At 58.7% G+C, this 10,149-nt stretch overlaps 2 protein-coding genes across 2 annotated transcripts in view; both read left to right on the forward strand.

The window, feature by feature from the left end:
- CUX1 (cut like homeobox 1) overlaps positions 1-7,807 on the forward strand; it is a 355,101-nt gene extending 347,294 nt beyond the window's left edge. Inside the window, exons 17-23 of the mRNA XM_077777955.1 lie at positions 164-276; positions 3,519-3,635; positions 4,716-4,799; positions 5,394-5,450; positions 5,839-5,919; positions 6,685-6,749; positions 6,952-7,807. Coding sequence (XP_077634081.1) covers positions 164-276; positions 3,519-3,635; positions 4,716-4,799; positions 5,394-5,450; positions 5,839-5,919; positions 6,685-6,749; positions 6,952-7,021 — 587 coding nt within the window. The 3' untranslated portion in view covers positions 7,022-7,807. The remainder of the gene's footprint in view (positions 1-163; positions 277-3,518; positions 3,636-4,715; positions 4,800-5,393; positions 5,451-5,838; positions 5,920-6,684; positions 6,750-6,951) is intronic.
- A 915-nt stretch (positions 7,808-8,722) lies between these two features.
- Positions 8,723-10,149, forward strand: part of SH2B2 (SH2B adaptor protein 2) — a 23,174-nt gene continuing 21,747 nt past the window's right edge. Inside the window, exons 1-2 of the mRNA XM_077777860.1 lie at positions 8,723-8,768; positions 9,695-10,134. Coding sequence (XP_077633986.1) covers positions 8,723-8,768; positions 9,695-10,134 — 486 coding nt within the window. The remainder of the gene's footprint in view (positions 8,769-9,694; positions 10,135-10,149) is intronic.

Genomic DNA, 10,149 nt, shown 5'->3' on the forward strand with positions numbered 1-10,149 from the left:
CATGTCCCCAACCTCCCAGTGCCTTATGCACAGACACCTATGCCTTCTCTACGCATGGCACTTGGCCAGAGCTCCATCAGGGCTGGGGCTGCTCTGACTGAGGGCCTGCTGGTGGATTCTGCCTCCCAGCACCCCAAGTCACTCTTCTCCCCTTACGCCCTAGGACCCTCGGCCCCGGCCAGCGGCACCATCCCCGAGGGCCAGGTAGACTCGCTGCTCTCCATCATCTCCAGCCAGAGGGAGCGCTTCCGTGCCCGGAACCAGGAGCTGGAAGCTGTGAGTCATGTTCGTCCCTCCCTTACACCCCCTGGACCTGAGGACACAGTGGGGGACACACGGGCTGGGGGGAGAGAGGCGTGTCACAGACTGTAAACCACAGAGGGGTTAGATGTGTTCTGTGCAGTTAGGGAGGGCTTCCTGGAGGAGGTTATGCCATGCTGGGCTTTGAAAGAATTAGACGCTCAAAGTAGAGGAGACCAAGGGGCCAACAAGCCAGGAAGGCTGTTCCACGGCTCCAGGAGTAAGACACAGAGTGCCTACTGCCAGACTGGGCCACTGCCCGAGGATTTAAGCAGGGCAGTGACCCCATCCGAAGGGAGCGTAAGAAGGGCCACTCGGCAGCCAATTCAGGACAGAACTTGGCCTCAGAACATGACTGCGGAGTGGTCACCAGCATCCTGGAAATCAGGTGGGGGCCTGGAGGCGAGCAGGTTGGAGAGAGCAAGGTCTTGGAGCCCTGTAAGGAGGAACAATCTGGAGCCATCAAGGGGCTCTGTGGGACTGGGAGAGCGCCCGGCTGAGGGGCCTTTCTGGAGGCGTGCCACAAGGAAGGGGTGGTCTGAGAAGGTGACCTTTACCGCGAGGTGCCTCCCCGTGGGTGCTGCTGACCCTTGGGTGGTGGCTGCAGGGCCTGCACCTCGGTTCTGGAAAGCAGAACAGGAAACGAGAGAGGGGTCAGGGAGGAAGTGAGAGAGGCAGGGGCAGGGAATGCCCAGGACACAAAGTCCCAGGCCAGGGCATCCCCCACCGAGGGCTGGACGCCGGAACCGGACTGCACAGGGCCCAGTGACAGACCAGAGGCATACTGGGAGGTGGTGCCATCCTGGCCTTGGGGACCCTGCAGACCCCCCACCCCCACCCCACAGAGCCAGCCCGGGTCACCCTTGTTCCAGCCCCATGCAAGCAAGAGCCGGAGACAGTCACTGCTTGAGCTGATGAGGGAATTTCTAGACCCTTCCTCTGCAAACCCACAGTTGCCCCCGTGGGTTTCCAGGCCTGGGCCAAGGGGAGGCCGACGTTCGCGGAGCACTCACCGTGCTCCAGGGGGTCAGATCCAGCAAGTCCTCCTGGAGCTGGGCTTCAGGGCAAGAGGCCTCAAAGGATGGTCGGGACCGCTGCCCTCACAGTGAGGACTGGGAACACCCACTCCTTGGGGACCAGGGACAGCAACACGGTGGACTCCTATGCTGCCCTTAACAGGAGGCCTTAAAAATAGATTAAATGGGAGGGAAAGTATTTTCTAGAATTCTACCTTGGGCTTTAAAAATCCAGTTGTTGTTGTTGTTTTTTTTTTATTAAGGTACTTTTAAAAATTGGGGCAAAACACACATAATTGACCATCTTAACCATTCTTAAGCGTACAGTTCAGGCCCATTAAGTACATTCACGGTGTAGCATAAACATCACCACCGTCCATCTCCAGAATTCACTTCATCTTCGCAAGTGGAAACTCTGTCCCCCATTGTTTAATGGGGCTACTGTTTACTAACACCACGTTCCCACCCCCCTTCACCCCAACCCCTGTTAACCGCCCCTCTACTCTCTGTCTCTATCATTTGACTACGCCGGGGACCTCACCTAAGTGGAATCATACAGTATTTGTCTGTTTGTGCACTGGCTTATTTTACTGACCATAATGTCCCCAAGGGCCACCCATGTTGTAGCAGGTATCAGAATGCCCTTCCTTCCTGAGGCTGATAGCATTCCATCATACTCTACACCGAGCTTTGCTCATCCATTCATTTGTCAATAGACCCTTGGCTTGATCCCGTCTTTTGGCCCCTGTGAACAATGCTGCCATGAGCCTAGGTGGACCAATATTTCCTCAAGTCCTTGCTTTCAGCTCCGCCGGGTAGATACCCGGAAGTGGGATGTCTGGATCACTTGGTAATTCCACACGGAGCTCCCAGTCCTGTTTCGTCCTGTTTGAATTGTTAACAGTATGAAGAAAACACCGACTTACGCGTTAGAATAAGCTGACAAAAGAGGTCTCCTCTCATGGTAGGCAAACATTAAAATCACATAGTGTAAGATTCCATTTATATGAAGTGTCCAGAATAGGCAAATCAAAAGAGACTGAGAGAGGGGCGCCTGGGTGGCTCAGTCATTTAAGCGTCCGACTTTGGCTCAGGTCATGATCTCACAATTTGTGGGTTCGAGCCCCGCATCGGGCTCTGTGCTTACAACTAGCTCAGAGCCTGGAGCCTGCTTCAGATTCTGTGTCTCCCTCTCTCTCTGACCCTCCCCTGCTCAGGCTCGCTCTCTCGCTCTCTCTCTCTCTCTCTCAGAAATAAATAAAACATGTTTTTAAAAAGTTTTTTTAAAAAAAGAGAGAGAGATTGGGAGAGGGAATGACCAATAGGTTTGGAGTTTCCTGTTGGGGTAATAAGGATATTGTAAAATGGGACGGAGAGGGTGATTTCATAACACTGTGCATATACTTAAAAAAAACTGAGCTATACACTTGAAGACAGTGGTGTTTACCATACAAATTACATCTTGATAGTTTTTTAAAGGTTGATGAGACCAGGGGCGCCGGGGTGGCTCAATCGGTTAAGTGTCCAACCCTTGATTTCAGCTCGGGTCATGATTTCATGGTTCATGAGTTCGAGCCCCTCATCGGGCTCTGTGTTGACCGTGTGGAGCCTGCTTGGGATTCTTTCCCCATCTTTCTCTGCCCCTTCCTAGCTCATGCTCTCTCTCTCTCTCTCAAAATAAATAAGACATTAAAAAAATATAACTTTATAGGGGCACTTGGGTGGCTCAGTCAGTTAAGCGTCCAACTTCAGCGCAGGTCATGATCTCATGGTTCATGGATTCAAGCCCTTCATCGGGTTCTGTGCTGACAGCTCAGAGCCTGGAGCCTGCTTCAGATTCTGTGTCTCCTACTCTCTCTCTCTGCCCCTCCCTCACTCATGCTCTGTCTCTCTCTCAAAAATAATTAAACATTTATATATATAAATAACTTTATAAAAGGTTGATGATACTATAAACAAACAAACAAAACATGAAGAAAACTGACCCCAAATCTGTCTTCTGCTTGGGGTGGGGTCACAGGAGGAGAAAGGGGACTTGCGAGAGTCTAGAAGGTCAGGGAGATGGCCATAGGCAAAGGAGGGGCTCCAGGTAGATGGAGAAATACCTGTGCCAGCCTAGTGGCCTCCACCCCCACCTCCCCTTACACCGCGGGCTGCCTGCCCGCCCACCTGCCCACCGCCCACCTGCCTGCCTGCCCCCAGGAGAACCGCCTGGCCCAGCACACCATCCAAGCCCTGCAGAGCGAGCTAGACAGCTTGCGTGCCGACAACATCAAGCTCTTCGAGAAGATCAAGTTCCTGCAGAGCTACCCAGGCCGTGTAAGTGCCTTCCACCATTCCAGCCTCAGGTGTGCCAGGCAGGGAGAGGGGTCGACCAGGCCCTCCAGGGCCAGGGGGTTAGGGACAGTGACCTACCAAGTGGCACTGGGCATGGGGTCCCCCAGAGGCCATCCAGCCCACCCTGCCTACCAACGCTCCTCTCTAAGCTGGGGAGAGCCCCCCAACAGTGGAGCCTTCATGCAGATCCATCATCAGAAGCAGCCAGGAGGTGGTGAGGTACTGCCCAGGGCCCCGGTGACCCCTCTGAGAAATGGAACTAATCCGCTAGCGAATCCTAGGATCCAGGAATTTAACTGCAGGGCTGTCGCGCATACAGGATAAATCCATAGGTTTTAAACTTACATTCTTAAAAAAAAAAAAGTACCAGAACTGGGTCCAATATCCCCCAAACCAAGCAAGAAAACAGAACAAAACCTACTCCATTCTGGGCCTCGAAGGGCCCTCCCTGGCTTGTCTCAGCCCCTAGGCTTCACAGGGGACCCCCTCGTGAAAGGAAACCCTTTTGTGACTGTGGGGAGACAGAGTGGCCTGTGGAAGGGCGAGGCGTGGTAACACTCGTCGTGGGGGCCGCCCCAGGACAAGACCCACAGCCACGGTCCCCCACTCCACCAGCTGGAACTGTACTCTGGCCAGCAGAGGGCGCCCGAACTCCGTGCAAACTAGCACGATGTACCCAGTGCCCTGGCTGGGAACGAGTCTGTCCATCTCACCTCTAAGGTGTCCGCCTGTGCCCCCACGGCCACCCTGCACGCTCCCGGCGAACCCCTTCCAAACCCGCTTCCCTGCACTGGTCCAGCCCTGCCGTGTGCTGGGCATCCCACCCCCAGATGGGTTTTAGTTGCCACTACTTGCCCTGAGTCACAGTGGCCCAGACCCTAGTGCCAATGCTCCTAGACATGTGGCCCCAGCCTGCTGTCACCGGCCCCCTCCCAGCTCTAGGGTACGCCCCCCCCACCTCCACTATGCTGATGAGGAAACAGGCTCCCCAGTGTCCTGCCAGCCTCAGAGCCTGGCCTCCCTGCCCGCCCCTCGGTGACTGGGTCTCCCCTCTTCCTACAGAGTGGCAGCAGTGACGACACGGAGCTGCGATACTCCTCCCAGTACGAGGAGCGCCTGGACCCCTTCTCCTCCTTCAGCAGGCGGGTGCGTGAGCCGGGCCTCAGGGCAGGGCTGACGCCCTCACTGGCCCTGCTCAGGACCTCAGCCTGCCCTCACTCCCCCTGCCGCCAGCCCTGGTCCGTTCGCTCAGGCCCAGCCTCGCCCTGCCCTCCACCACCCTGCCCCACGCACACCCCAGACCACCACCGTGCCCGCTTTGGTGCCGCAGAGGCCCAGGGTCGACCCCGGGCAGGCCAGGGGCGCCCAGAATATCTGATGGCTCTGCGGGGATGTGTGACAGCGAATGGGCGCACCCCACGTGCATGTTCGGGGGTCAGGCAGACAAGCACAGAGCTCCCCGGAGTCCCCATCTCCGGCTGCAGAAATCCTGCCAGGGAAGGCTCCCCACGGGCAGAATGGGCCTCCGGGGAGGGCCGAGGGAGCAGCTATGGTGGGAGTTGGGCACACAGATGTTGGGTGAGCCTGGGGTGTCACGCTGAGTGGAACAGGACACCAGAGAGGCCCCCGGCAGCCCCCTGCGGTTCTGCAGGAACAGCAGAGCACGACAGTCCCTCTCTGCAGCAAGCCGGGGCCCGTGGGACCCTCAGGGTCCTCTCCTCATCATCCCTCCCCCTTCAGGAGCGGCAGCGGAAGTACCTGAGCCTGAGCCCTTGGGACAAGGCCACGCTCAGCATGGTGAGTCCCCTCCTCCGCGCTCAGCTGATCCTCTGATTCTGGACCTCCAAAGACACCCGGCCTCAACCCAGTCTGGAGAGGCCCCAGGGACCTCACTCCCCCCTCACAGGCCCTGCCACAAGTGCCTGTGGGATGTACAACAGGGTCCCTCGCTGTCCAGGACAGCTCCTCTTGGTTGCACCATTCCTGGTGGGTTCTGGAACGGTGCTGCAGGGGGCGCCGCTCCTTAGAATTCCGATGTCCCAGCCTCTACAGCACAATGGGAGCCTCACTGCCTGCCTTCCCCTCCTCTCGCTGCCCGGGATCCCTCTGTGCAGGAACCTGGGGCAGCCCTTCAGGCCTGGGCGAGCCCTGCTCCGTCCCCACACCACACCTTCTTGCTCCCCAGGGACGACTGGTTCTCTCCAATAAGATAGCGCGCACCATCGGCTTCTTCTACACGCTGTTCCTGCACTGCTTGGTCTTCCTGGTGAGTCCCCAGGCTGGCAGCCAGGGCTGCCTTCGCCACACTTCCCGGACCTCCAGGGACAGGAGGGTCCCTATTATCGCGGCCTGGCACCTAGCCAACCCTAAGTCACACTGTCTACCCTTGGCCACTTCTCTCCCCTTCTCTCCCATCAGGCCCTCTGGCTGGGGCAGGAGCCCAGGTATGTGCTCTGTAGAAACGACCTGGCTGACTCCATCCAGGGCTCCGGCCTGGAGGGGTGTGGGGTGAGGGGACATGACCACTGCAGAAGCCTGCGGCAGGCAGAACAAAGGTCTAACTCCACTAAGGGACAGACAGGTGGGCTGCACAAGCAGGGACATCTTGAACTGAGTCTCCTCAGATCCAGAGTGACTGTCCAGTTAGAGGGCACAGCCTAGTGACGTCTGCCAGTCTGCTGAGTCAGAGAATCAGAGAGGGCAGGGTGTGCCTGCCGAAAGCTCCAGCCTCGGGGACTCCCGTCCTCAGCGAGGCCACAGTCAAGATGGCCCCTACATGGTTAGCCTGGGCTCCAACTCCTACCCGAGGGCCCAACAGGTTACAATGTTAAGGACCATACCTCTGTGTCCGGGCCACTGGCCATATGGGACACAGGTGGATACAGGGGCATCTCTGAGGCCCTCCCACCCTGGGGCCTGGGCCATAAGACCCATCATGTGCTGCCGGGAGGCCAGGCCCAGGGTCTGGGAGCAGGAGTCAGGAGTGGCAGTGAGGGGGGACAGACAGCTCACTGTGTCTCTGCCTGGCCAGGTGCTGTACAAGCTGGCATGGAGCGAGAGCATGGAGAGGGACTGTGCCACCTTCTGCGCTAAGAAGTGAGGACATCACCCAAGCCCTACCACAGCCCTGCACTGAGCCCCCCAGCCCCACTGACCTCCTCCTGTGTTCCCCTCCCCTAGCCCCCCACCTNNGTCCCCTTGGTGATCTCTGTGCCCCCCTATACACACACACACACACACACACAAGCACTTCTCTCCTTTTTACTCTTGGTCTCAGCAAAGGTTTCTGTCCCCACAGGTTCGCCGATCACCTGCACAAGTTCCACGAGAATGACAATGGGGCGGCTGCTGGTGACTTGTGGCAATGAGTCTCGCACCCCCCCCCAACACAATAGTGATGGCTGCATTCTGCCCTGCCCCCTGCTTGTTCAGCTGCTTCTAATGACTTAGGTTTCCCCAGAGAATTCCCCAAAGACATTACCCACCAGTGTCAGAGGTCCAGGTCCCCCCCCAGCCCCCCGTGCCCCCTTAAGAGAATATCTTAGCCATATCAGGTCCCCTAGGTCTAAAAAGCCCTCAAGGCCCAGCCAGGCTAAGTCCAAGGGGCCCCCTCAGCCCCATCTTAGGGGTGCCACCCACAGCCTGACCATCAGCCCTGGTGGCAGTCACCTCCCAGTTATGATGCTGATGGGAGTCCCCATTGATCCTGGCCATGATTAATCCAGTTGGGAACCCCTGGGCCTCTCTGTGCCAGGCTCTGGGATCCCCTAGGGCTTCCCTGGGATCTACCACCACTCCCTGAGAGATAGAGGGCCCTTCCTTACAGGCCAGCAGGCTTCGAGTCCCTGCCCCACCCCAAGAAGGGTGGCACGGGATACTTTCCATAACCTCCTCCCTGCCCCCAGACCCACTGTGAGTTTTGCTTTCTTCTTTAGCAAGATATTTTGGCTTCTAGGCAAGGACAGGTCTCCAGTGAGCCCCTGGGCTTCAGATTCTTAAGACCCAAGAACTGGTCCGAGGGGCCCAGGTGTTTCTCAGCCAAGTAGAACTGGCCATAGATGGCCACCCTGGGGCCGCTGGCCGATCCTCCTAAGTTAGATTTGCACTTGCGTGTTCAGCTTTGCACATTTCCAATAAACACATGGTCGCAGCCACACTGGTGCCCGTGCTCTGTGACTCCCGGGGTACAGGAGGCTGGTGGGTACCTGCAGCCATGCACCTGGGAACTGGGGCCAGAACTTCCAGCTGCGGGGCTCATTGAGGCATGGTCCCCCCAGAGAAGGACGTCTCTTCCTTTCCCCTTCCCCCAGGAATTCCATGAGTGATCCAGCCTTTGCGGGAAGAGAAATCTCTTCCTTCCTTCCTTTCTTCCTAAACTACCTGTCAGGCTGCATTTGGATGTGTGACATGAGGAGTGTGTGATGTCAGCTCCTGGGGAATCCCTTTCTGTGGGTCCTGGAGCCACGCATTCTCTGCCACTTTCCCTTGGGCCCTGCTGGCCAGGTACTGCAGAGCCCCTGCCCACCAAGCCTCCTGAGTACCAGCTTTGCACGGGGACCCCCCGGGCCACAGGTCCGCCCAGCCCAGCTTGACTCATATGGGTCCCTTCCCACCCAGACTGAGGCGCCTCCTTTTGGTTTGTGGAAGGCCCCACTGGCCGGCTGGCCTCAAAGCTGGCTCCACACCCAGCTGCCACCCCCCACAGTCCACCAGACCACAGTCCCTGTACCATCCCTGTCTCCATTTTAGTTCTCAGCGCCCTAGAGTTCAGGACCTTGGGGTCCAAGCCTCAGCACCTGCCCTGTCAGAACTTCCTCCAAGGCCCCAGAGGCTCCTGCCCTCAGGGACCCAGATGATGAACCTGTCCTCCCTGACTCTCATTCCTGTCCCCATGACAAAGCTGCTCTTGGCCAATCACCAGCACCCTCCACCCTCCTTCCACTGTCTCCCACCGGTTCCTCTTATGGGTCAGAGTCACCAAGCAGCGGGCTCCTCCTCGCTTCCTCCTCCCTGGAGATCACAGCAATTGTCCTGCCCAGGGCTCCAAATCCCAGAACCCTCCCTGGCCGATGACAGCCCACCAGCAGAGCTCAGCCCACTGCTCAGAGGAACCAGGTTAGTCCATGAGGGCCTGGCCCTCCCATCTCCCAGAAGGGTGGAGGGTGGGCCACAGCCAGGCCGCCCACACGCACGCCTGCAGCTTGTCCTGGCTTCATTCATAGACCTCCTGGTTGCCAGCCAGGAGCACAGGCCTCCGCACAGCTCCAATCGATAGCGGGTCTACGGCTAAGCTTTCACTAAGTGTCTGCTGGCTGGGTCCTGCTGGTCTGGGTGTGGAAGGGAAGAGACCAGGTACCAGGACCTCAGATGAGACCTGACTTGCTTCAGCACCCCTGAAGAGGGCAGCCCAGTCTTGGGGGGCAGAAGGTAAGGGCTCCAGGCCAATCTCCACCTTCACCAACCCACTGCTCCTCTCTACGCCCCACTCTTCCCATCGGCAAGATTGGGATAAAAACCCTTCTTTGCCTGTCCTGCTTCCCGGGAAATCGGAGATGTGAAGTGGCTTTGAGATAGGTTAGAGGGCTCTCTACAAAGGTCAGGGGTCACTATGTGTGGCAGCACCCTCCTCCTCTCCCCAGGAGCAAGGAATAGGATCTCCGAGCTGCCCTCCCACTCTCCTGGGCCCCTTTCTGGCCTCTCGGAAGCCCCAGCTTGCCAGGGGTCAGTCCACAATTGCTCCGCGAAGACCAGCAGGAGTCTGTTTTCTTAGCCAGAGTGGTCTGGCCCCACTCTATGCCTTGGGCTTTGGGGCTGCAGAACCCAGCAGGGGTGAAGAAGCCAGGGCTGTGTCCCACCCCCATCAGCCCCGTTTGACCTCTGAAGATCTCTCCGGGTGGCCTCAGTCTCCCCCTCACTGTGAAGGTGCATGGATGGGGCCCTGCTCGGGTCTTCCCCGCCCTGTAGCCCTTGGGCTATTTCCGGCAAAGGGAGGGCCGAAAAGAGAGGGCGTGGTGCTCGCCCTCGGGATTTATGAGAACCAGACGTCGACTTCCCCCCGTTGCGACATCTGGGCCTCCTCGAGGCTCCCATTGTTCCCGAGGCGGAGGGGTCCAAGACGGCGGTGGCCTCCGCTGGACGCCCATCCCCAAGGGGCGCTTACGCCCCCGTACACCCCACTATTCAGGCCACCCATNCTCCCCAGACCCGGTCGGTCCCTGAGGGCGTGCGTGTGTGTGCGCACAGCTGCTCGGGGAAGCGCGGCCGCACGCGCCCTGGTCCGCGCGTGTCGTCTTTGTGTGCGCGGGTGGGAGGGAGCGCGACGGAGGAGATGCGTCCCCGGCGGGGACCCATTCGCCGACCCCCTCCCGGGCCGGGCGGGAGGGGCCGAGACGCCTCCGGAGCAGCTGCGCCCCCGCCCCCTCCTAGGGCCCAGGCTCCACGGTGGGGCGAGCTCAGCGGCCCCCTGGAGGAGGGGTCTCTGGTTGGCGAGCGAAGG

The sequence above is a fragment of the Crocuta crocuta genome, unplaced genomic scaffold, assembly GCF_008692635.1.
Source record: "Crocuta crocuta isolate KB4526 unplaced genomic scaffold, BGI_CrCroc_1.0 scaffold217, whole genome shotgun sequence".
NCBI lineage: Eukaryota > Metazoa > Chordata > Mammalia > Carnivora > Hyaenidae > Crocuta > Crocuta crocuta.